This window comes from Abramis brama, assembly GCF_963993115.1.
Source record: "Abramis brama genome assembly, chromosome: 7".
Taxonomy (NCBI): Eukaryota; Metazoa; Chordata; class Actinopteri; order Cypriniformes; family Leuciscidae; genus Abramis; species Abramis brama.
In genome coordinates this window covers 3,286,094-3,313,386 of record NC_139969.1, presented here as the reverse complement: position 1 = coordinate 3,313,386, position 27,293 = coordinate 3,286,094, and the positions used below count along the sequence as shown (strand labels likewise).

Sequence of the window (27,293 nt, the reverse complement as noted above, 5' to 3'; positions counted from 1 at the left end):
AGTGCGGCAGGAGGCGCTACAGGCTCTCAGCAGCGCCGCCCGGTTCCTCAAAATCTCTCCCATCCGCGATTTGATGATGTTTGAGTATCTTTGAGCTCCTAAAACCGATGACAGTTCTTTATTAAACCAACAAATGTCCCAGAAGTGAGCGGACTTCTGTAGATCAACGATAAAGCGGTCGAGGAAGGCGCGAACATGTCGGCCAGCGCTGTTTATGTGTTAGACCTGAAGGGGAAGGTAAGATAACGGTTCACTAGCACTGAAGGCTAAAGCTAATCAACATCTAACATGAACATGAGGCGATTTAAATAAAATTATTCTCAATTAAAACCAATAAACGTGTTCCCCTAATCTGAAACCTACGAAGATTTTTAACAGTCGATCATCATGTATTAGTTAATGAAACTGAGATTCAAATAATTAAAATTAAATTCACCCTTCAAACAGCTGCTTAGAAACTGATATATATTTTTGATATTGTGACTCAGTCAAAAGTTCATTATTATCTCTCACTAATTAATAAATAGCAGATATTTGTCTCCATCCTTATACTTTGGTTTATTTGCCTCCATCCTCGTACTTGAGTTTGTTTAATAAGATCTAATTCATCTGTCACTTTTGAAAAGCATTTTGACTTGACATTTGCTTGAAATATGCTTTATAAATGCAGTTTTCTGTTGTTGTTGTTTGTTTTAGTTTTCGAAAAATTTCGATAAATGCACTTTTGTGCTGCTACAATGATTTTTGCCATGGTAATTGCAAAGTACATCAAATAATACTATAGTATTACCCAAATGCTATAGTATCACCTTGCTAAAATGTTCATGTAATGTAATGGTACATGTGCAAAAACAAAACAAAAAACGATTCTTTAACCATTGCACTTTTTTTTGGAGACTTTAACATCTGTCTGTCTTTACACGAACATGATTAGTGGAGTCAATTTGACACATCAAACAGCATATGATATTAAACATATTTAATTTCTCAGCCGATGCCGAGATCTAATTACACATTTAAGCTTTCCTTAAATTGTATTCTATTTACTGCATTGCAAAGACAGTATAATTTGACTGTTTAAATTGCAAGTATAGTAAAGAAAGAAATGTTGCCATCTGAAATTTTCTAATAAAATTAGCATTTTTTTCAATCTCGTATATTTAAGTTGAGTAATTTCACTTTAATGACAATTAATAGGTCATTTTCATTGCCATTAAAGTGAAATAACTGAACATAAACATACAAGCTTGATAAAAATGATCATTCTAGAAGAAAATTTCAGATGGCACTTAGAGGCTTTTGCATCTGAAGTCTTCATGTATAACTAGTCTTATTGTTTAATCTGGTAAACTGCTCATTCCTGGCCTTGGTTATCATGCATGGTTACTGTAGTGAATCTGGGATAATATGGATACATCCTCGTCTGTTAGCAGCCCGTATAAAGACGTTCAGAAAATATCTCTGTCTCAGTAGAAGAAAATCAGCAAATATTGGTAATGACTCTGTGATGGCAGTCAGTGAATTTGAATAGCTGTGCAGTAAGAGCCATCATGTGTGTGTGTGTGTGTGTGTGTGTGTTCAGGTCCTGATCTGCCGTAATTACCGCGGTGATGTGGACATGTCCGAGATTGAGCATTTTATGAGCCTGCTGATGGATAAAGAAGAGGAGGGCACGCTGTCACCCATCCTGGCTCACGGTGGAGTTCGTTTCATGTGGATTAAACACAACAACCTGTACCGTATCCTTCCACACTGCAGCTTGTTATATGTAATAGAGTGTAAAAGTAGACTTTTAAAAGTAAAACATAAAGCATTGCGTGTGAAATTATGTACTTCTTGTGCTCTTATAGTAATATACAGTACAGGTCAAAAGTTTGGAAACATTACTATTTTTAATGTTTCTTCTGCTCATCAAGCCTGCATTTATTTGATCAAAAATACAGAAAATGTAATATTGTGATATATTTTTACAATTTAAAATAATTGGTTTTCAATTTATTATACTTTAAATTATCATTTATTACTGTGATGCAAAGCTGAATTTTCAGGATCATTACTCCAGTCTTCAGTGTCACGTGACCTCCAGTCTATCACATGATCCTTTAGAAATCATTCTAATATTCTGATTTATTATGAGTGCTGGAAACAGTTCTGCTGCCTAATATATTTGATGAATAAAAGGTTAACAAGAACTGCATTTATTCAAAATAAAAAATATTTTCTAATAATATAAATCTTCTTTACTATCACTTTTTATTTTATCAATTTAACAAATCCTTGCTGAATAAAAGTATTGATTTATTTAAAAAAAAATAAAGAAAAAAAAATTACTGACCCCAAATTACTGACCAGTAGTGTATATTGTTGTTACAAAAGATTTCTATTTTTAAAAAAATTGCTTCTTTTTATTTATTTTTATTTTATTTTTTTTTACTTTTTATTCATCAAAGTATCCTAAAAAAGTATCACAGGTTATGAAAAAATATTAAGCAGCAGAACTGTTTCCAACTTTGATAATGAATCATCATATTAGAATGATTTCTAAAGGATCATGTGATAGACTGGAGTAATGATCCTGAAAATTCAGCTTTGCATCACAGAAATAAATGATAATTTAAAGTATAATAAATTGAAAACCAATTATTTTAAATTGTAATAATATATCACAATATTAATGAATTTCTTTCAAAAACATTAAAAATAGTAATTTTTCCAAACTTTTGACATGTACTGTATCTGTATGCATATTTCAACTTCTGTTATTATTTCATCTCATAGTCAATGACTTGTCAATATTTTTATATTCTACCATTGAATATGTATTTGATTATATGATTTGCATTGCTTCATAGGGTTTCACTGGCATTTGCGACTAAGTCAAGTGTAATGTTTTATTAAATTGGATATCAAAATTAACAATTCTTATTTTTTTATGGAATATTGCAGTATTTATTATATCTCAATATTTACCAAATAAGTGATTTAAGATTTTTGCATTAATTAAGCTGCCCTATTAACTTATAATTATGACACGGATAGTTCCAGCTTTTAGATCTGGATCACTGGATGAGCCACAATGTTCAAATTACAAAGCTGTTATAAGATTAATGAATCATTTTATTGTTTAATTGTCTCTTTTAGTCATGTTTTGTCTCTTAACCTGCTGACAAACAGTTGTTGCAACATCCAAAAAGAATGCTTGCGTCTCCCTGGTTTTCTCCTTCCTCTACAAAATTGTTCAGGTATGTCACATGTGAATTGTACATTTCTTTTTTTTTTTGGCATAAAGTGATTTCTCACCTTATTGGACCATAATTATTAGGGCCAATAGAGTGGAATTAACACAAGGGGGCGCTAACACCTCTGTTAATCAGCCGATACTGATAATAATCTCAAAATCAGCTTCATTAATATATGGTTTTATCATTGCATACTACATTTCACGATCACTTGCTTTATCTTCACTGGTGTTTGATGTGTCTGTTTTTCAGGTTTTCTCTGAGTACTTTAAGGAGCTGGAGGAGGAGAGCATCAGAGATAACTTTGTCATCATCTACGAGCTGCTGGACGAACTCATGGACTTTGGATATCCTCAAACTACAGACAGCAAGATCCTTCAGGAGTGAGTTCGTGTTTGATTTTCTTTTATGAGGCATTAACCCTTTAGAACCTGAAGCTAAAATCGGTTTTTGACTGTAAAATTCTAAAACGATGTGCTATCTTCATGTGCATTAGCTTTCAACAAATTACAGTTATTCACCATTATTGTGTGTGGTGAGTTTGTAAATATAATTTAAATAGACAAAAAAAAAAAAAAAAAACGAGAATAAATTGACTGATTTTTATTTAGAAAAAAACAGAAAAAACGTACTCGGTTACTAACGTAACCTCGGTTCTCTCTAGAAGAGGGAACGAGTACTGCGTTTTTACTAAAACGCTACGGGAAAAGTCTCTTTTCACGAAACACTGAAGCAAAAAATTATCCTTTAATTTTCATATATGTAAAACGCGTTGCAGCAGCAGTCAGCTATGGCGAGACGGCTTGCTCGCTCATTGGCTGCTCTGCGGCAACTGCATAAGCCTATCGAGCGAGGCCTGGGGTGACGTCAGGCCAATGAGGGCGCTTCGCGCCCTCCTCGCCACTTCCCGCCGAGACGGGCGTGGCTTACCTCTATAAAAGGAGCTCGAGAAGGCTGATTCACTTGATTTTGATCGCCGAAGCGAACCAGAGTGAACCATACGCACAGCAGAGAACGCAGTACTCGTTCCCTCTTCTAGAGAGAACCGAGGTTACGTTAGTAACCGAGTACGTTCTCTTACGAGAGTTCTCTCGTACTGCGTTTTTACTAAAACGCTACGGGAACCCCTTGTAAAACGCTGTGCGTGCTGGGATAAAAACACCGATCACCGGAAGCTATTTCAGGCATACAGTGCATAATCACCAGATAGACTCACACAGAGTCAGGGAATAAGGGAGGGGAGCCTTAATTCCCTATACTGTAGCGTCCGCAGGCTTAACGCGACCTCACAGGGAGAGTCTAAAGACAAGAGGGGATTCCCTCCGTCCTTATATAGACATGTCCACAGACGCGAATATGACATCACATAGACAGGGTAGGGAGCCTGAACTAATGTGGGAAATGTGGGTCTTACACAGTTCTGCCCAAGATAGTCGGTAGCGCATTGCGCCTGCGATTTCAGAGGTCTAGCTAGACAGCTGAATCGACTACACTGACAAAAGCTTAGCCTGTAAGGCGGGAACCTCTAGGTTATAAAACCTGATAAATGTAGACGGAGAGGCCCAGCCTGCCGCCGTACATATATCCTGTAGGGAAATCCCGCTAGACCAAGCCCACGAGGAGGCAACGCCTCTCGTAGAGTGCGCTCTGACTCCCAACGGGCATTGAATGCCCTTGACAGTATAAGCCAGCGCTATGGCGTCAACTATCCATCTGGATAGACTTTGTTTCGAAACAGCCATTCCTTTGGAACGTCCGCTGAACGAGACAAAGAGCTGCTCTGTCTGTCTGAAGACAACAGAGCGGGACATATAAGCTCTTAAAGCCCTAACAGGGCAAAGAAAACTCGAGTCCCCCTCCTCACTCGATGCCGGCAGGGCAGACAGGGAAATAACCTGAGCCCGAAAAGGCGTGTTGAGGGATTTCGGCACATAGCCGTGCTTAGGTTTGAGTATGACTTTAGAGTCATTAGGACCAAACTCCAAGCATGCCGGGCTCACGGAGAGCGCGTGCAGATCGCCTATGCGCTTCACTGAAGCGAGAGCCATCAAAAACACTGTTTTGAAAGACAAATGTTTGAGGCTAATAGACTGGATAGGCTCGAAAGGGGCACCTTTCATGGCCGCCAAGACCGTAGAAAGGTCCCACATAGGGACTGAAGGAGGTCTGGGTGGATTCAGTCTCCTAGCTCCCCTGAGGAAGCGGATGACTAAATCGTTCCTTCCCAGTGACTGACCCAGCGTTGAACCGGAGAACGCTGAAATAGCCGCCACATATACTTTGAGCGTGGAAGGGGATCTGCCCTTATCCAACAGCTCTTGTAGGAAGGAGAGAACCTCCGTTACCTCACATTCGAGGGGTGATAGGCTCCGAGCTGTACACCAGCCGGAGAAAACCGACCACTTCGAAGCATAAAGCCGCCGAGTCGACGGTGCTCTAGCCTGAGTGATGGTATTCATGACTCCCTCTGCGAGACCAACGGATATCCGTTGAGCGCCCACACATGAAGGGACCACAGCTCCGGGTGTGGGTGCCAAATCGAGCCCCCGGCCTGCGAGAGGAGATCTCTCCTCAACGGCACTGGCCATGGAGCGATGTCTGCTAACTGCATCAGGACTGGGAACCATGCTTGGTTCTTCCAGAACGGTGCTACAAGCAGCACTGGGCATTTTGTTTCCCTGACCCGTTCCAACACCTGTGGCAGGAGGGAGACGGGGGGAAAAACGTATAGCGGGCAGCGCGGCCACCTTCGGGACAGCGCGCTATCGCTCTTTGAAAAGAACGCAGGGCAGTAGGCGTTTTCGTGGGACGCGAATAGGTCCACCTCCGCTCTGCCGAATCTCTCCCACAACAGCCGGACTGTTTGTGGGTGTAGAGACCACTCGCCCGGGGGAACGTTGTTCCTGGACAGTCTGTCTGGGCCCACATTCTGAAGCCCAGGTACATGCACTGCTCTCAGCGAGCGTAAGTTGTGCTGAGCCCATATTAGGAGGCGTTTCGCCAACCTGTACAGGGATGTGGATTTCAGACCGCCCTGGCGATTTATGTAGGACACCACAGCCATGATGTCCGAACGGACTATGACGTGTTGGTCCTTGATGTGGGGACAAAAACGCGTCAGCGCGTTGTGCACTGTCAGCATTTCTAAGTTTTTGTGTTGGAGCTTTTCTCGTTCCGACCACAGGCCGAAGAACGAGGTGGATGCGTCTGTCGACACCATCCTCACTCCCGAGGAAGTCCCCAGGCTTACACCTGATCGGTACCAGTCGTCCGCCATCCAAGGCACCAGGGCTGTAACACAGTTCTGATCGACCTTGAGGCATAATCGACCGGACACCCGCGCTTTCAACCAGAACTGCAGCGGGCGCATGCGGAGCAAGCCCAGCCGGAGAACTGACGATGCTGAGGCCATAAGACCCAGCATCCTTTGAAACTTCCTGAGCGGGGTGAAAGCGCTGCGGCGGAAAGACTTCGCCGCGCGCTGAATGTGCAGCACGCGCTGTGGCAACAGCCGCGCTGTCATAGACTGCGAGTCCAGAACGATACCCAGAAACGAAATCGTTTGACTGGGGTTCAGTGAACTCTTCGCCCAATTGACCGTGATACCAAGATTCTCGAGGTGATCGAGTAAAATGGTTCTGTGCTCCACGAGCTGAGATCGTGATTGGGCTAGGATCAACCAGTCATCCAAATAGTTCAGCACTCGCATGCCTCTGAGTCTGAGAGGAGCGAGCGCTGCGTCCATGCATTTCGTAAATGTACGAGGTGCCAGGGACAAACCGAACGGCAGGACTGTATACTGGTATGTCTGACCCTCGAAGGCGAATCTCAAGTATCGCCTGTGATGTGACGCTATCTGTATTTGAAAATACGCGTCCTTCAGATCTATTGACATAAACCAGTCTCCTCGGCAAACATGCGCGAGGATTTTCCTGGTCGTGAGCATTTTGAAACTGCGTTTCACTAATGCTTTGTTCAGCCGTCTTAGATCCAGTATGGGTCTGATACCATCGTCCTTTTTGGGGACTAGAAAGTATCTGTTGTATAGCCCCCCTTCGCTTTGAGCTTGGGGCAGACGCTCTATCGCCCCTTTGCTTATCAGTTTTGATATTTCGGAGCGAAGTAGGTGTGCTACTTCTGAAACCACCGTAGTTGGACGCGCGCTGTGAAGCGGGGAGGGCGTCGACAAAACTGTAGCGAGAAGCCTCTCTTTATAATGCCTAGCACCCAGTCCGAAACCCCTGGAAGCGCTGCCCATGCTTCTGCATGGTTGGCTAAGGGCTGGATGCGAAGCGCGCTCTGTTCGCCGTGCGACAGAGGCGCTTCGGGGCGCAATAACGTAGGCGTTATGCCTGTGGCATTCGAGGCGGGGGGCGCGCTTATTACAGCGGGCAGAGCGCTCGTCCTCGACCTTACTACAGCGCTTGACTGAGTGAGGGAGGGCTGAGCGGGTCCCGCGGGACTCATGTCTGCGAGTAAATGTGGGCGGGAAGCGGGCACATTCACTGCTTTGGGCGCGCTGTCTGACTGAGCAGAGCGAGCGCGCACAGGTCTCGTTTTTACAGAGAGCCTGTGGTCTGTGAGACATAGTGTTTGTGCGGGCACTTTCACTATGTTGGAAGCGCAATCGACCAGAGTCGATTTTATGTGCGCGAGCCCTAAGTGTAGGGCTGTGCTTGTGTGTAGAGATGGGCACTGAGGAGTGGGCATCGACACTACACTTATAGCACCATCAGCCGTGGCCGGGACACCAGAAAATACCGTGAGTAAGTGTGGGCTTCGGTAGAAGTCCGGCCATGTACCACGTGCTCGTGGGCTGCAAAAAACACGTCTGCAGTTGCCTCTCGGGAAACAAACAGAGTGATTGCATTCGGCGGCATAATATTTTCTGTCGGCAGGCCTGGGATTCGAACCTCGGATCCCCCGCGCGAAAGTCTAAGAATCTACCACTGGACCACAGTGAAGATACATAGACAAAGTCAGCGCGAGTATTATCCACACTGGCGTTTGCTTGCAGGCATATACCACGTGCTCGTGGGCAGCAAAAAACACGTCTGCAGTTGCCTCTCGGGGAACAAACAGAGTGATTTGCATTCGGCGGCATAAATATTTTCTGCCGGCAGGCCTGGGGTTCGAACCTCGGATCCCCCGCGCGCAAGTCTAAGAATCTACCACTGGACCACAGTGAAGATACAAAGATATAGTCAGCGCGAGTATTATCCACACTGGCGTTTGCTTGCAGGCATGTACCACGCGCTCGTGGGCAGCAAAAAACACGTCTGCAGTTGCCTCTCGGGGAACAGACAGAGTGATTTGCATTTTCAGACGCCTGCAAAATGCCAGAATGTGAGAAGAGTGGATATCGCCCAGTTTCAGCGGGGCTGAAAACACTCCATTCTCCTTTCGCCAGTGACGCACGGGAACCGTAGAAACGGTGTTCGGTTGCAGGCAAGCGGGTACTACGCGCTCGCTGGCTGCAAAATGCATCTCTGCAGTCGCCTTCAGGGGACTGACAGAGCAAAGCATTGGCGGCATAAATATATATGCCGCTAGACCGGGATACGAACCCCGGTCCCCCGTGTGGAAAACGTATAATTCCACCACTGAGCCACAGGGGGATACAGGCTTTTGAAAGCGGCGTCAACATGTATTCTTCGGCGTTTGCTGGCAGGCAAGCGTGTAACAGACTCACTTGCTGCAATAATATTTCCAGTTGCCGAACAGGGAACTGAGAAATGTGAGAGAAAAGAGGTCAGACCGACCAACGGTGGGACTAAGAACACTCTTTTCTCCTTCGCCGGTGAATGACGCGTGCAGAGGCAGGGTAGCTTTTCTTGTAACGTAAAGAAAAACTAATCCCGCCATCCGCTTCCAGGAAGGGCAGCCTCGGAAAGGATGCCCGGCGAGTCCTCAGAGTCACCGTAGGCAATTGGCTCGGAGTGAAGGCGTTTCGCCGTCAGCGAGCGCGAGCGCTGCATGAGAAGGCATCTTGAAAAAGACGCAGCTCTTTTAGGGGTGCGTGTTGCAAAGCGAACACACACACACACACATACACAAGAACAAGAATGTAAAGGATATGGCGTCGGAAAGCGCAGCAGGTACGGCGGTAGAAGGCGGCGTTGGCCAGCGGCTTCAAGGGCTCGTCCCGCTGAAGTGCTTGCATCAGACGACGCGTGCTTCCTCGTGATCCAGCGATGCGTGCGCTTCGCTGAAGAGATTAAAATCAAGTGAATCAGCCTTCTCGAGCTCCTTTTATAGAGGTAAGCCACGCCCGTCTCGGCGGGAAGTGGCGAGGAGGGCGCGAAGCGCCCTCATTGGCCTGACGTCACCCCAGGCCTCGCTCGATAGGCTTATGCAGTTGCCGCAGAGCAGCCAATGAGCGAGCAAGCCGTCTCGCCATAGCTGACTGCTGCTGCAACGCGTTTTACATATATGAAAATTAAAGGATAATTTTTTGCTTCAGTGTTTCGTGAAAAGAGACTTTTCCCGTAGCGTTTTAGTAAAAACGCAGTACGAGAGAACTCTCGTAAGAGAACACTTAAGTTGAAAAATGAACTATAATACATATATACAAGTCTTTTGTGACATTGGGTTGCACAGTTTTCATTTAGGACATTTTTTTTCATACACACACACATATAAATGCATGCATTCATACTAGGCTACACATGCACACACCACATGCTTAGATACGTGAAAGAGTAACGTCATCCGCCTCCCAAGTTTCATTAAAAATCATCCTAATCCCCTCTTCTGCTGTCTCCCGCCATGTATTTGTTCGTTTCTTTTATTATTTTATGCAATCCAAATTCACTTCAGTTCAAATCCTTCTGACCCCGCTCTGCCAGAAAGCTGCTGTCATTTGCTGACGGAAAGCATGAAATTACCATAATAAGTCATATATTGCCGAAAAGCGCATGTTGTCTACTGTTAGGGCCAATTTGATTGGTTTGATAGTGCAAACGGTTTAAGAGTTACGGTAAAATGAATACAGCTTGCTGGTACGACACAGCCGATTCTAAAGGGTTAAGACGCCCTCAAGCCATATGACTGACATTCAATGGAAAGTCTTTTTTAATCATTATTGTGTCCCTATTATTCTACTTGAATAGTTCCTAATGTTGTTTTGTAGTCTCCTACAACAGGTTTACATGCATCAAAGAAAACATACACTTTATTTGTTCCATCAGCTCTTTTATCACAGTGTCAAGGATTTGGTCTTTCTAAAATCCGCCTTTCCGAGAGCTGCTCTGCTCTGATTGGTCAGATGGCCCAGTCTTCTGTGATTGGTCTACTCTGCTCTGATTGGTCAGATGGCCCAGTCTTCTGTGATTGGTCTACTCTGCTCTGATTGGTCAGATGGCCCAGTCTTCTGTGATTGGTCTACTCTGCTCTGATTGGTCAGATGGCCCAGTCTTCTGTGATTGGTCTGCTCTGCTCTGATTGGTCAGATGGCCCAGTCTTCTGTGATTGGTCTACTCTGCTCTGATTGGTCAGATGGCCCAGTCTTCTGTGATTGGTCTGCTCTGCTCTGATTGGTCATTAATTAAAGTTACTGACGACTTGTTTCGGGCAGTTCAGAATCGATTCTTTCTTTTGGGAGACAATAATCTGCACTTTGAGCTTTGAAAGTTTTACATCTTTTACATTTACATTCACAAACAGCTCTATTACATCTGAAAATCTGAAAAAGCATAATAGGGCCTCTTTTTTAAAAGTTGTCCTTCAAGTGAGATAATGTAATATGTGTCTCAATACTGACATAATTCCAGGCCTTTCTCTGATCCAGCAGAGATCACTCAGTCGTATGTTTTTGCAGAGATTTCCAGCCGTGTGTTCATTTTGCCCGTGTCATTGTGTGTGTCGATACACAGATACATCACGCAGGAAGGTCACAAGTTGGACACAGGAGCTCCACGACCCCCTGCGACTGTAACCAATGCCGTCTCCTGGAGGTCCGAGGGCATCAAGTACAGGAAGAACGAGGTTTTCCTGGACGTCATCGAGTCTGTCAACCTCCTGGTATGTTTTTAGAAATACCTCGTTTCTTTCTAGAGATGTCTCTCTCTTGACATGCTCAAAATAAACACAGGAATCCATCATAACAAACAGGACGCAGGAATGTTCATGTCACTGTGCTTCAGTTGATGAACCTGCTGTTTTTATAAAGGGTTTAACACTTTTTAGCTGGATCACAATAACATGATTAAAGCGGTACAGGTCAAGAACTTAAAGGGTTAGTTCACCCAAAAATGAAAGTTCTGTCAGTAATTACTCTCCCTCACGTTGTTCAACCCCGTAAGACTTTCGTTCATCTTCAACACAAATTAAGATATTTCTGATTAAATCTGAGAGCTGGCTCACTCCTCCATAGGCTTCTCTGTTAGTGAAACTTGCCGGTCCAGAAAGTTAGTAAAGACAATGTTTAAAATAGTCCAAGTGACTACAGTGGCTCAGCCTTAAGTTTATCAAGCAATGAGAATACTTTTGGTGTGCAAAAAACTGTAACCTAAACCAATGAAATCGACTGCAGGGCGAAAAAAAGCTTTTCCGCTCCGTGTGCGCCGCCGCACGTTCCGTGTGTGTGTGTGTGTGTGTGTGTGTGTGTGTGTGTGTGTCGGCGCGCTGCGCTCTCTGCTCAATCTTCAATGTTCAATGTTCGACTCCGTGTTTGCGCTGCGCGTTCTGCTCTGTCGTTAACGGCCCAAACACTCCAATCATGTCCCGATCATGCACTGGAAAAGCAAAGTCCGCTCAAATAAGGTGAAATTTCTCAGTAGTAGACTTCTGTTTGCTGAGCTGGTATAGTCATGCTGGCAACAATGGTAAAATGACCTGCTCTGATCACATGCTCTGGTAATAATAGCTTTGTAGGACTATATTTTATTTTGATAATTAGTAAAAAAAAAAAAAAGAAAAAGAAAAAAAAATCTTAAATTGATTATGTTGATTGATTATTGAAAAATAATAATACATTAATATATGTATGTTTAATATTATTTTAATATAGGGCTATTTTCTGTTCCTTTTTTTCCTGGTGTTTCATTTAATTAGGTGATTCTAAGTTTAATTATTGATGATAACAAGCTTGGAGGAATTGCAATTAATTAGTTTTTTTTTTTTTTATCGATTCCCAGCCTTAATTTTTAAATATGAGCAGGCCTACAAGCTGGGATTTGTAATGCTGCACTGTAATCATAGTTATTTATTTAAATTTTTTCATTAAATTTATTATGTGATATTGGTTTGAGACTGAGAGTATTTTATTTAGTGGAGAACTTTGCAGCAGTATTTTATTTCTTATTATTTTTTTAATTTTATATATATTTTATTATATTTTATTAAAAAGTGTAAACAAATTGTTAAAAAAAGTTTATAGTAATAAACAACCTGCAGTTTAATGTTTACATTTATTTCCCTTACTGTACCGAAAATAAACCGAACCGTGACTTTAAAACCGAGGTACGTACCGAACCGTGATTTTTGCGTACCGTTACACCCCTAGTGTGTACACTATGTTCAGCGCTTCTGGGTTGTACGTCAGAACGCAGGCTCACTATTGGCCAGCATCACGCATCACACACATGACCAGCGTTGGCCAATAGTGAGTCTACGTTCTGACGTTGCGCTTTGCGCACCAAAAGTATTCTCGTCGCTTGATAAACTTAAGGTTGAGCCACTGTAGTCACCTGGACTATTTTAAACATTGTCTTTACTAACTTTCTGGACCGGCAAGTTTCACTAACAGAGAAGCCTATGGAGGAGTGAGCCAGCTCTCAGATTTAATCAGAAATATCTTAATTTGTGTTCTGAAGATGAACGAAAGTCTTACGGGGTTGGAACAACATGAGGGCGAGTAATTACTGACAGAACTTTCATTTTTGGGTGAACAACCTGAACCATGTTAACGGATAGGGCTGGGCGATTAATCCAATGTTACTATTTTAACTTGTGCAGTTATAAAAGCAAGATAATTGAGAGTGTTTTTTTGTACCGCATTTCTTTTTGTAGTGATTCTCTCGTTTTTTCTTATATATTGAATAAGTGTTTAGTTAGTTTTCAGTAGATTGTATAAGGGCACTATAATATGGTTGATCTTATTTTGTTTATTGATTTATTTATTTTGATTAAGGCAGTGCAACGATTAATCGCATCCAAAATAAAAGTTTGTGTTTACATAATATATGTGTGTGTACTGTGTACAATCATTTTGTATATATAAATACACATATATGCATCTATATATTTAAGAAATATTTACATGCGTATATATTTATATTATATATAAATAACACATTTTCTTAAATATATACATCCATGTGTTTATTTATATATACAAAATAATTATACACAGTACACGAACATATATTATGTAAACACAACTTTTATTTTGAATCGCGATTAATCGTTGCACAGTCCTAAAAACATTATTTGATAACACTTTATTTTACAGTGTCATTGTTACATATGTTACATGTAGTTACTATAGTAATAACTATAAATTATGCATAATTACATGCAACTAAACCAAACCCTTATTCTAACCCTAACCTTATAGTAGGCCTAAGTACATGTAGCTACTTACTATTACTCAGTACTTAAATGTATAATTACTGTGTAACAAAAACACATTAAAATAAAGTGTTACCCATTCTTTTTATTATTATATGTAAATATGTTTGCACCGGCTCTGCGTTTCAGCACTCCCATAAAGTCATGTCACATTCATACCATTTTATACAATATATTGCTTTAAAGCAAGCAGCTTTACAGTATTAAGCCCTATTCACACGGGATTAGTATTACCTAGGGACCTCCGGTAATTTGTAATAATCGCAGAGGTCGTCTGTGATTTTTATCCCGTGCGAATCTGCCATGTCTGTAAAAATGTCTGTAAAAATTCCCCCGAAAATTACCTACCGTATTTTGGCCAACACAGGGGTCCTCTGATAATACCAGTTTTTCTGTGAGCCTATCGTTTTCTAAAGAACGTAATAACCATTATGGGCCGTTTAACAGTCCATTTTACGTCTGTATTAAAACTATATTAACAATAAAATCTCTCGATATGATCTACTACAATCCGATTAAAGTTTTTCTCCAATAAAAACTATGAAGTGCTGCAAAAGAGAAAACAAACTACAGTAAAGACGTGATCCGGAAGCTCAACTCGGACCGTTGTCATGGAAATGTCAAATTAAGTATTTTGGCGCAACATGGAAGCTCTTTTGGAAAGTTTGGACGCTTTTTGTGGTAGTGTAACTTAGTAGTCTGTATCGTGGAGCATTTCTTTGTCTCACACGGCCTCTAAAGACGTCTATCCTGTAAATATCTCAAGAAATCAAAGTGTGAAAGAGTAAAAATGATATAAAATGAAATAAACCAAATAAAATGAATAGAAAAACAAGCCTATCGCGACGTTTCTGTATTCATAATACCTTCTTCAGGCAGGCTTGTTGTAAATATGGACAAAGAATAAAAGAAAAAGAAGATATATTATATATTTATACAGTACTATGATATTCTATAATATATTTCTCTAATAAATTGGTTTTAAATAAGTTCTTTTTTTTAATTGCAATAATGCAGCGCGATCTTCGTTTCAGCACGTTCAGCTAGTGAAGCGTGAATGGGTGGGCGCACGCTGTAAAGTCCGTAAACTCGAGGGAATTACGAACATTTATTTGCCCGTGTGAATGAGCCACCAAAAACACAGACGTCAGGGGTTAATTTCTTAATTACAGAGGTCCAGGGGTAATACTAATCCCGTGCGAATAGGGCTTTAAACATGAAAAATCTGTTTCAGTATCTTAGCTTTTAGCTAAGCTATTTTAGCTTTTGATTAGAGTTGCAACTTCAATTTCTACCATAAACGTTATAAAGCAGCTCTCCAGTGTATTTGTTTTTGCTCGTGGACATCTGACCTCGACGGACTGAACACAAGGAATGAACCGGAGAAGATTTCCATACAAAAGAGTCACACCCACCTATTACGTAATTCAAAGGTGTTTGCCAGCCAGAGTGAACTTTTCCAGAAAATTTCCAACTCCAACTTCAAGCGAACTTGGATTTTGTTGGAAACGACGACACACCAGTTAAGTGTTTGACACATCTGACTCACGGGTGCTGATCTTTCTCCAGGTCAGCGCGAATGGTAACGTCCTTCGCAGTGAGATCGTTGGCTCCATCAAGATGAGAGTGTTCCTCTCGGGAATGCCAGAGCTGCGTTTGGGTCTGAACGACAAGGTTCTGTTCGAGAACACTGGCCGTGAGTCCATTTCCCTTTACAGATGCTAATGAAATCAGTAGGGATGCACCGATATGAACGTTTTGTCCGATAACGATAATTCTTTATATCTGCGAGCCGATTGGCCGATAAATCAAAATCCAAATTTTTATATAATTTTTGAGAGCCTGATTACAAAAACAAAAGTCTCACCATTAAAAGCCATGTCCTTAGCACACAATTATAATGTTCTCATTATAATATTATGTAGCCGATATGACGTCACATGTTGCACTTCACTGTATTTTCCTTTTTTGAAGTGATTCCAATCATATTTGCAAGCAATTTAAAAGCATCAGTGCACATCTGAAGTGTCTCAGATGAAGGAAATAATCCATCATTTATCGGCTTTAATATATCGGCCAAATATTTCTAATCGGACCGATAACAATAACATTATAAATGAACATATATCGACTGATACCGATATGGTGGCCGATATATCGTGCATCCCTAGAAATCAGAACTGGTATTTTGTGGCTTTTATTCCATGTGTATTTCCTTTTATATGCTAGTGTAATCCAATAAAATGTAACATTACATCTATATTATTCAGCTGTATTTGCTTAGAATTTATAAATGTAGGTATATATACATATTTAAAAACAGTTTTTCATTTATAAAGCACCAAAAAGTCTAACTCCAAGCTTCAGAAACAGGGCTTTACTGTGGATTTTACAGCTGAGGTGTGTGTGTTAGTCATTTGTTCGATCATACCTCTCTTCTTCAGGTGGTAAGAGTAAATCAGTGGAGTTGGAGGATGTGAAGTTTCATCAGTGTGTGCGTTTGTCTCGATTTGAGAACGATCGCACCATCTCCTTCATTCCTCCGGACGGAGAGTTTGAGCTGATGTCCTACCGCCTCAACACGCATGTGAGAGTCTAAACTCATTCATACTTATTAAATTCAATCTCAGTTTTGGGATTTTGGGCTATTTTGCTTCTATATAGTGTGTTGTTTCATATTAGTGGAACAAAAACATCCAGAACGAACCTTTAAGTGTATATTTTATTGCACTTATCTATTTGCGTCTGTAGATTTCAGTTACAATGCATTTTTTTAAAGGCCATTTTTTTTCCAAACAAGTCAGAAATCTCCACTTCAGCAGCTTTACATACACCAAACCTTACATTGTTAACTTTACAGTTATATATTCTGACAGGTTTGTTCATATATCAACACTTTATTCCTAAATAAAATTGGTGTTTTTTTTCCCCACCCTGATAGCATTTTCGGATTTGTGAAGTGATAAAATCCCCCCTGTAAAAACTGTTTAATATAAAATGTACAAAATGAAACAAATTTTGAATCTGTCTTTTTCCAATGTTCAAATCTATGCAAATTAGTGCACATTTAAAGGGACTGTATGTAGCTTTTTAGGTATTTTATTATCTAAAATCAATATTTTTATTAATAAATATGCCCTCAATGATGTACAAATACCTATGCCAATGATCAGACTAACGCCCGTTTCACACATACTCCGTGTGCAGTGCGTGTGCGGTGCGTGTTGCAGTGCAGGAGCAGCACGCGCAGTAGTGCTTTCACATATGCTGCGTTTGCAGTGCATACCTGATCCGCTGCTGGCTATACCACAAATACATACTCTCAATTTGTATTTCAAATCAAGAAGTTATCAGCAACTTTTATTTAAAAAATGTTTTTTTGTCAGCATTGCGATTCTCTTTGTACACATATAGCTTACACTCTTTAATAGATGTATTCACGTTTAAACACAATTTAAACAACATATTATTAAATGCATTACTTCTATATAATTATATATTAAGTTGCTCAAGCAAGTGGTAAAATATTTTACCATGTAGCCTACTTAAAATCGCAAAGCCTACATTTTAAATTAAAACGTAAAATTGACAAAAACAGCAGACTCATACCCTTTCCTTGCATAATTTAAATCTTTATATAATAAATCTTGCATGTCACAAAGAACTTGTTTTTCCACCTCCACGAATGAGATGAGTGTTGTTCATTATGTCGCCTTGTTGAGGTAAATTGTATTTTCCATTGATTTACCCCGGTCTTAACGTCTCAGCATTGCGATTCTCTTTGTACATACACTCTTTAATAGACGTATGCACGTTTAAACACAATTTAAACAACGGCAGCCTATTATTCAATGCATAGCCTACTTCTACTTATATTAAGTTGCTCAAGCAAGTGATAAAATTTAACCATGTAGCCTACATATTAAATCGCAAACATTTTAAATTAAAACTTAAAATTGACAAAAACAGCCCACTCGCATGCCTTTTCTTTTTCATTTAAATTTTAATACAATAAATCTTGCATGTCACAAAGAACTTGTTTTTTTTTACCTCCACGAATGAGACAAGTGTTGTATGTCGCCTTGTTGAGGTAAATTGTAGCTTTCCTTGCTTTACCCCGGTCTTGTGGAAAAAGTAGTATTTAATTAAATACATTTATGGTGAGATTACTACATTTTATTTCATTAATCGCATTTATGGTGAAATTTCTACATTTTCAGGTCAATATGTGTTCATTTTGACCACGAAACATGCGCTGTCACTTTAATTCAGCGTTTGCAGCACAGCAAAAATAGACTCGGTGCGGAAACGATCTCTGCACTGCTGTGTACGCACCGCAACTGGAACGGATCGACGGACTGCAACCGCGTGCAGTGTGAAAGCTCTAACCTGTTAACATGGGTACGGAAAAAAATACGCACTGCAAACGGAGTATGTGTGAAACGGGCGTAATCCTCGTAAACGAAGAATTTATTATCTTTATATACATGGGACGGGTAGGTCCACGGAGGCTTCCATGTAGTTCCGCCATCTTGAAAAACTATAAGAGCAGAGAGGGACAAAAAGTACTAGGCCAACGCGTTTCCACAACGCGTTTTCGTTCAGAGCCAGGCGTCACGTGACTGAAGCCAACAGAAGCGGTGGAGCAGAGCAGTGAGAGGCGCTTGTCACTGCCCCGGCAAGTTTAAAACGCTGCACTGTACGGTTATTTATACACCGTTCATTCATACATATGCTGAGTCACAGGATAAGGAGTCCTCGTCGTCCAAAAAGTCCAAAATAGACCGTAAAAGGAAACGTGACCGGAGATTACAAAAACAAGGGTTAATGTCGGGATAGCTAATGCAGGAGAAAGCTTTTAAAAGAGATGCTGAAGTTGCCTGCTTTCTTCTCGTCAGGTAAGTCAGTGTTACAGTCTTAATTACAAGCTTTCTTTTCATTACTTGGTTGTGTACTTTATTATATAGACAGAATAACATTTATAGTAAAAGTTAAACAGGCTCTTTGATGAATAGCAGCTATTGAGTAAAGTAACATTAGAGAAGGCTCTGATGATGATATCTAACAATGCACGTAGCCTACTTCAAAAAATATAACGAGTAAAGAAGGCTTTATTACTACCTTAGTTAATGTTTTTCACAGTCAGTAATTCATACTGTAACATTCTTTTTTCGTTGTTTCAAGTTTCAGTTTGTTTTAAACAACAAACCTGTTCACCCGAAGAAAAACTCGGAAGTGCTATTATAAGACATCCTGTCATAGCTTTTTGGTACATAACGGCTACCGTAGATGCAACGCGCATTTGAAAAAGTGAGGCGCTGGAGAGCATTATTCGTTTGAATGCAAAATACAATTTCACCACTAGATGGGAGAAATTCCTACTTACAGTCCCTTTAAATAGAGAATGCAGCATTTGCATATTTAAACATATTTTTGCAATTCTTTATGTAATCAATCAACTGTGGAGGTATGATCATATCTATTAGTTAATGTTCAAATTCATATTTATTTTAGTGCTGTCAGTGGATAAACAAAAAAAATTAACTAATTAATTGCAGATTTTTTTTAACTGATTTTTGTTTTTCTGTGTGAACAGGTGAAGCCGCTGATCTGGATCGAGTCTGTAATTGAGAAGCATTCGCACAGCAGAATCGAGTACATGATCAAAGTGAGAACACATCCATCTATGTGAATATTGATTTTATGCCGACACACAGCATCTGAATTGACCCTCATGTTTCGTCTCTTTTACTCTAAGGCCAAATCTCAGTTTAAACGACGATCCACTGCCAACAATGTGGAGATTCATATTCCCGTCCCGACCGACGCAGACTCGCCCAAGTTTAAGACCACAGTGGGCAGCGTGAAGTGGGTCCCGGAAAACAGTGAGATCGTGTGGTCCATCAAGTCTTTCCCTGTAAGAAAACGCATGTAGTCTGTTGTGCTAGTATACATTAATGATAACTACTACTAGCTGAGGAGTGAAAGTAACATCAGCACTGCGGAAACTCGTGTGTGTGTGTGTGTGTGTGTGTGTGTGTGTCTCAGGGAGGTAAGGAGTACCTGATGAGGGCTCACTTCGGGCTGCCCAGCGTGGAGGCGGAGGACAAAGAGGGAAAACCACCGATCAGTGTGAAGTTTGAGATTCCCTATTTCACCACTTCTGGAATACAGGTAATGAACCGTCACGTTAGCTACGCTTCCGTCCAGAGTTAAACTGATGCGCAAAATTGCATAAGACATCTGCGTATATAAAGCACCATTTCCATCCCATGTGTTCAAGAGAAAAAAATCATTCCTAGGAAATTGGTGCAAAATATCAGTAACAAAAATGGAAGTTGCTGCAGTTTGGGAAGAAACTGGCTTTTTTCATTCATCGTAAGAATAGAATAAATAGAAATAGTACATAGAATGAATAAATACTTAAAAAGTAGGGTAACACTTTAACTAATGTTAATGAACCTTATTGTAATGTATTAACTAACATGAACTAACAATGAGCAATACATTTGTTACAGTATTTATTAATCTTTGTTAATGTTAGTTACTAAAAATACAGCTTGTTTGTTCATGTTAGTTCACAGTGCATTAACTAATGTTAACAAATACAACCTTTGATTTGAATAAAGTATAAGTAAATGTTATAATCAGGGCTGTCAATCGATTAAAAAAATGTAATCTAATTAATTACATACTCTGTGATTAATTAATCTAAATGAATCGCATACATAATTTTTGCTGTGAAAGTATTTTAAATATTTCAATTAAAATGAATCAATGAATAATCAGCATTAAAGTTCAAAAACTCTTTTATTTATTATTTTCACTGTTCAAATAATGGCCATAACAATCAACAATAAGACATAATATGCTGAGGAAATAAATTATAGGTAATTGTGATTGCTCGTTATTTTTTCTCAGCTTAATTAATCAAAATTAACGCGCTATTTTGACAGCCCTAGTTATAATTAATATTATTATTATCAACTAAGATTAATAAATGCTGGAGAAGTATTGTTCATGCTTAGTTAATGTTAACTAATGAACCTTATTGCAAAGTGTTACCAAAAGTAGCTCCGGTATTATAGTGTAAGCATCACTTTTACTTGTTACGTCCAAACGTAATGCTGACGCATTTGTAATGCATTACATCTTTAACAAAAAATATTTAATCATTTAATCATGATTAAATGTGTTTCTGATGAATGTGTAAGAGCTGTGTCAGTTTTCAGAGAGTAGTCTCCCTCACCTGAGCAGATTTCTGATCATCATCATGATGCGCTTCCTGTTTTTGACGTAAGGTGGCGCTGCGGACTGTGTAGTTGATGAACTGGTGTTTTCCCAGATGCTGAACACCTGTTGCTCAAATGTGTGCTGCTTTTCCCTTTCACACTCACACTGATAGATGGCGCTATTAATCTGTATTTTGAAGGATTTATACACTGAAAGTGACAATCAAGTTTTTTTTGCAGTGCATTAATAAATGTTTGATTACCAAAATCACACACCCCTTATTGAGAATACATTCCGCTTCGTTACTTTTCTATGACCAACTCTCAAAAGTAAATTAATTTCACAGAATAGCATGTTGCTGTGTTGAGCAATGTTGTCTTGATGAAATGCTCTTTAGGAAACCTTGTTATTGTCTGTGTACTTTTTCCACGTCTTGGCAAATCTGTGGTGGAATGGGTTCGCATATTGTAACCGAGTAAAAACAATAGTTCACCTTAAAAATGAAAATTCTGTTATGAATTACTCATAACTTCGTTCATTTTTGAAAAACAAATGGAGAAACCTGAGAGATTTCTGTCCATTCGACCAAAAACTAATGCTTCTGAAAGTACATAAAGAGATCGGCAAAGAAATCTCGGCTTTATCCTAGTCTTTTTATGATTTAACAGATTTAATTTAGGCTTTTATTCACAAATAAAGATTGATCAAGGCACATAGAGCACTCAAATATGGTCAAACATGCTTGCTTTGACTTTTAAAGGGTAACTCACACCAAAATGCAACCTAGGGTCTTTTAGTTAATCAACCCGAGGCGAACTTTCGTGTAAAAGCATAATTAGAATGGAAACGCCACTTTTAAGTTTGACCGTATTTTCGTTTTAGGTTAAAATGCCTTGTGAATGAGAGTGCATGGGGCACGACTATGATAGCATCAAAATCGCTATTTTTAAAACACTAATGCGGCTCGACACAACATGAAACTGTGCTGGAAGTGTCACCAGGGGCTCTACACATGAACTCCAGCATTGAGAACATTGTTTGTGTACACAGAGTTTACTAAAAAGAAAGGTTTTGAACAACTCACTGTGTTTCCGTCCGCCGGTGTTTTGACAGTCAAAAGTAGTCGATCTCCGAATGCGAATGAACTGACTCTGAATTTTAGTATTGCTTCTTATATGAGGATCCTTTTTCAAATACAAGGTCAGTATTGATTTTCACTTACAACAAAATTAAACAACAAATTATCCGTGAATTTATATGGAACTAAGCTTTAGGAGCTTTCCATCTTTACTCTCCTCATGTTACGTTGCATTCGGAGATCGACTACTTTTGACTGTAGGAAACACAGTGAGTTGTTCAAAACCTTTCTTTTTAGTAAACTCTGTGAACACAAACAATGTTCTCAATGCTGGAGTTCATGTGTAGAGCCCCTGGTGATACTTCCAGCACAGTTTCATGTTGTGTCGAGTCGCATTAGTGTTTTAAAAATAGTGATTTTGATGCTATCATAGTCGTGCCCCATTCACTCCCATTCAAAAGACAATTTGACCGAAAACGAAAGTTAACTTAAAAGTGGCGTTTCCATTCTTATTATGCTTTTAAACGAAAGTTTGACTCGGGTAGATTAACAAAAAGAGCCTAGATTGCATTTTGGCGAGAGTTACCGACTTTGTTTCATTAAAAATATCTTTATTTGTGTTTTGAAGATGAATGAAAGTCTTATGGGTTTGGAACGACATGGTGAGTAAATGATGACAGAATTAACTATTTTTGGTGAACAAAATCTGTTTAGGGGAGCTATACTCTTTGTCACGGTAAGATATCTTATTATTTTTTTGGGAGTGTAAATGAGGGTTAGATGTGTTTATCTCTGCTGTTGATTGTTCATCTGACGCAACATTGAAAATGTCTTTTCAACACAAATTCCTGTACACAGAAGTCTCTGGTAAACGTGTTGTGAAATCTGAATGTGCATCTATCCCACACACTGCATCGTTTTCATTCATGAAAAAGTAAATATGGCGTCTGACACCAGTGTTGTTTACTAAAACTATTATAAAACATTTTTGTTCATTAAAATAAAGCTGAAATAAAATATCAATATTAGATGAAGAACGTAATCTTAAAGAAGTGTTGCCACTGAAATAAATACATTTTATGTTACTAAAGTTAATTTTAATAAAAATGAAAGTTAAATAAAAACAAGAATGAATAAGAAAAAGCACGTCACAAATGTATACATAAATATGAAATATGAAAAGCTAATTCAAAATATTAATACATAAATAACACTAAATTATCACTATAGTGTACTCAAGTTATATTGGTCAATGAAAGCAGAATATTTTATAAATATGTATTCTGCTGGAGTTCTGCTTTAAAATTCATAAAATCCAAAATTGTCCGCGCAAAAAAAAATTCAAACCTTTTATGATTTTTTTTTCTTGCTGACTTTTTCTTGACTTTCTTTCTTGAAGAACACAAAAGACATTTAGAAAATGTCTTGTGAAAAGTGTTGTTGTCCATACAGTGAAAGGCCGTGGGGTGCAGTGTAGATGTTGTTCGACTGTATGGACAGAAACAGAGACATTTCTCAGAGTATCTCCTTTAGTGTTGCCCAGAACAACATGTGTGTGTCGAGATGATGACAGATCTGTGGCTGAAGCATCTCTTTAAAGCAGCGCGAGTGTGTCATGTGTCCCGTACACGATTGTGGGTTTTTGATCGTGTTGCATTAGAATAAACCGTTTAAGTTGTGTGAGTGTGTGTGTGTGTGTGTGTGTGTGTTTGTGTGTTGATCGTGTTGCATTAGAATAAACCGTTTAAGTTGTGTGTGTGTGTGTGTTTGTGTGTTGATCGTGTTGCATTAGAATAAACCGTTTAAGTTGTGTGTGTGTGTGTGTGTGTGTGTTTGTTTGTTTGTGTGTGTGTTTGTGTGTTGATCGTGTTGCATTAGAATAAACCGTTTAAGTTGTGTGTGTGTGTTTGTTTGTTTGTTTGTGTGTGTGTGTGTTTGTGTGTTGATCGTGTTGCATTAGAATAAACCGTTTAAGTTGTGTCTGTGTGTGTTTGTTTGTGTGTGTGTTTGTGTGTTGATCGTGTTGCATTAGAATAAACCGTTTAAGTTGTGTGTGTGTGTGTTTGTTTGTGTGTGTGTGTGTGTGTGTGTGTGTGTATGTGTGTGTTTGTGTGTTGATCGTGTTGCATTAGAATAAACCGTTTAAGTTGTGTGTGTGTGTGTGTGTGTTTGTTTGTGTGTGTGTGTGTGTGTGTGTGTGTGTGTTTGTGTGTTGATCGTGTTGCATAAGAATAAACCGTTTAAGTTGTGTGTGTGTGTTTGTTTGTGTGTGTGTGTGTGTGTGTGTGTGTATGTGTGTGTTTGTGTGTTGATCGTGTTGCATTAGAATAAACCGTTTAAGTTGTGTGTGTGTGTGTGTGTTTGTTTGTGTGTGTGTGTGTGTGTGTGTGTTTGTGTGTTGATCGTGTTGCATTAGAATAAACTTGCTAATAAGTTGCTTGCTGTTTGAGCACCAAAGCAGTGTGTGTGTTTGTGTGTGTGTGTGTGCGCGCGTGTGTGTGCGTGTTTGTGTGTGTGTGTGTGTGTGACAGTGTCCTGGTCCAGACAGTGGCGGCCGGTCAGAGCCGGGACAGACAGAACCGCAGCTCCTGCTGAATCTTGTGTTTAGCAGACGGTGTGTTTATTTGCTACGGTCAGTCGTGTGTTTCTCAGGCCTCAGCAGTTTTTCAGACGGGCAGAGAAGACGACGACAGGAGAGGAGTGCAGTCGAGCTGCGTGTGTGTGGGACGTGTTCGAGCAAACGTTCTCCTGCAAACAATTTGATGCTTGTTGATCTGAAGATGTCTCAAACAGAAGTTGTGCACTGCAGTGTTGGATCGAGCTGGATTATAAATCATGCCCTGTTTAGATTTTAAATGAGCAGAAATTAAAGATGTTTAATTGTTTTGTTCAGCATTCAGGCTCTCTTTTACAGAAACAAATCAAAATAATCATACGAGTCCTACAAATCTCTGAATATCTGGAGGCAGGGTTGTTAATCAAAATGAAACCGATATCGCAAGATGTCTCAGTGAGATTATTAAATCACAAATGCTGTGATTTAATTAAGAGTGTCAGATCCTGATCCGCCTGTTCTCAGAGCGCCTCTTATCTCTGATGACGTGTTCACATTTGTTCTTGTTTGAGAAGCTCGGATGTACTTCACAATTAAGAAGAAAAGATTATTGCAACTTCCGTTTCATGCCTTCCCTGGTTTAACAGAGAAATTAAGACCGCCTTCTACTAATTATGCTTTCTATTATATTATTAATATAAAATGTATTGTTTTATAGTAATTATATTATTTTTCTTAAATACTCATTTTTTTATTTTACAGTGGAATATTAGTTTACTAATAATAGTAATATTTATTTTAGTAATACTAGTAAAATTATTATAGTAAAATTTTGTAATAATTAAAAATGTTATTATTAGAGCTCCACTGTGTATAATAATAAGAATAAGAATAAATAATAATAATAATAATAATAATTATTATTATTATTATTATTATTATTTTATACCAATATTGATATATAATCACAAATATTGCCAAATTGTGCAACCCCACAAACAAGTATTGGAAACAATAATTTTTTTAAATCTCATTTTAAATTGCAGTTGCAATTTTTATCAGATTTTTTTTTATATATTATTAACATAACATTTATTTTTATATGAATAATATTATTATTTTTCTTAAATACTGAAGTTTTATTTTACAGTGGAATTAGTGTACTAATAATACAAATATTTATTTTAGTAATAATAATACAATTATTATAATAATAAAAAGTATTATTAGAGCAGTACTGTGTATAATAATAAATAATAATTATTCTTCCTCATATAATTTTTTTTATACCAATATTGATATATAATCACAAATATTGCCAAATTGTGCAGACCTACAAACAATTATTTAAACCCAGAATTCTTCTTTGCACTTCTTCACTTCTTGCAATTCTTCTATCAGAATATTTTTTTTGTGGAAAATATCAATTTTCTTTGATTTTCCCCAAATTTTGCAGCAGGTGATATTTGTGCGTCTGACCACTAAAGCACCAGCACAACACACATGACCTGAGGAATCATGCTTGTCTGGAGTGCAAACGCTGCTCTACTTCTTTTCTCATTGCAGATGCTTGATCTCTTATATAATGTTGTGTTTGTAGGCGTTCACAGGTCAGTATCGTGTGCTGACTGACGGCCGTTGAGAGCAGACAGGTGTGTGGAGTGATGAAGTGCTCTTGAAAGGAGACATTCCTCCTTCAGCTCCCACAGATGATAGATGTGTTCTCCGGAGGCGTAGACGGACTCAGAGACACTGTAAATATTGAGAAATAAACAAAACAGACCTGATGGATATTCATGTTTGTTTTCGTAGATCAGGGAAAGGTGTATTCCAGGTTAAAAACAGTCGATTAACACCAAAAATACTTTGCATCATCTCTCATTTTGGTAAAAATAAAGCAAATGCACTGTAATAAGCACGTAAACTATTCGAAAATGCTGCTTGAAAGCTAAAAAATGCATTACTTATGTTTAATATCTGAGGATTTATTCAGTTAAAATGTTTTTCAGTGTAACATAATGTTAGCATTGTTTGATATTCAGCTGTTTTTGTCTATAACCCACAAACCAGACGAACAATCGACAATAAAATCCACAAACCGCACACTTAAATAGCAGTCTGACTGCCGTGACATCAGATTAAATTACAGAGAATCAGAAGAGTTTGACGGTGAAACAGCAGTTTTTCGAGCTGCCATTCGACTGAACTCTGTGCGACCTCGAGTGTGATGTTCACAAAGAACTAGTTCAATAAAATTACCTCTAATTTTAAAACGGGAGACGCTTGAAAGGTCGGGAACTGTAGATTTCCTCTATATAATGGTAAGTTGTGTTCGTCAGCCCACGCGGATATCAAACTCAATTTCCCCCCAAGAGTTGAGGATGTTTGGGCAAAAAAAAAAATGATGAGGGGAAAGTCAGATTTAATTAAGCGCTGAACTTGTGTGAGATTTCCTCTCTCTCTGTCATTTTTGTGTCGTTTTCATTTAGCGCTTTTCATCTGCTTCCCAGCTGTCCTGATCTCCCCCGAACGTCTTCCTCCTCTAAAAAACCAAACAATTACAGCTTTGGGAACGTAAAATGCATGTTAGTTCTTCCATAAATCAAGATGTATCGCG

At 39.2% G+C, this 27,293-nt stretch overlaps 1 protein-coding gene across 1 annotated transcript in view; it reads left to right on the top strand.

Moving 5' to 3' along the window:
- Positions 1-27,293, top strand: part of ap1m1 (adaptor related protein complex 1 subunit mu 1) — a 40,267-nt gene continuing 12,974 nt past the window's right edge. Inside the window, exons 1-10 of the mRNA XM_084118741.1 lie at positions 1-237; positions 1,583-1,739; positions 3,175-3,242; positions 3,492-3,622; positions 11,114-11,261; positions 15,381-15,507; positions 16,256-16,398; positions 19,408-19,479; positions 19,570-19,728; positions 19,860-19,985. Coding sequence (XP_083974867.1) covers positions 196-237; positions 1,583-1,739; positions 3,175-3,242; positions 3,492-3,622; positions 11,114-11,261; positions 15,381-15,507; positions 16,256-16,398; positions 19,408-19,479; positions 19,570-19,728; positions 19,860-19,985 — 1,173 coding nt within the window. The 5' untranslated portion in view covers positions 1-195. The remainder of the gene's footprint in view (positions 238-1,582; positions 1,740-3,174; positions 3,243-3,491; positions 3,623-11,113; positions 11,262-15,380; positions 15,508-16,255; positions 16,399-19,407; positions 19,480-19,569; positions 19,729-19,859; positions 19,986-27,293) is intronic.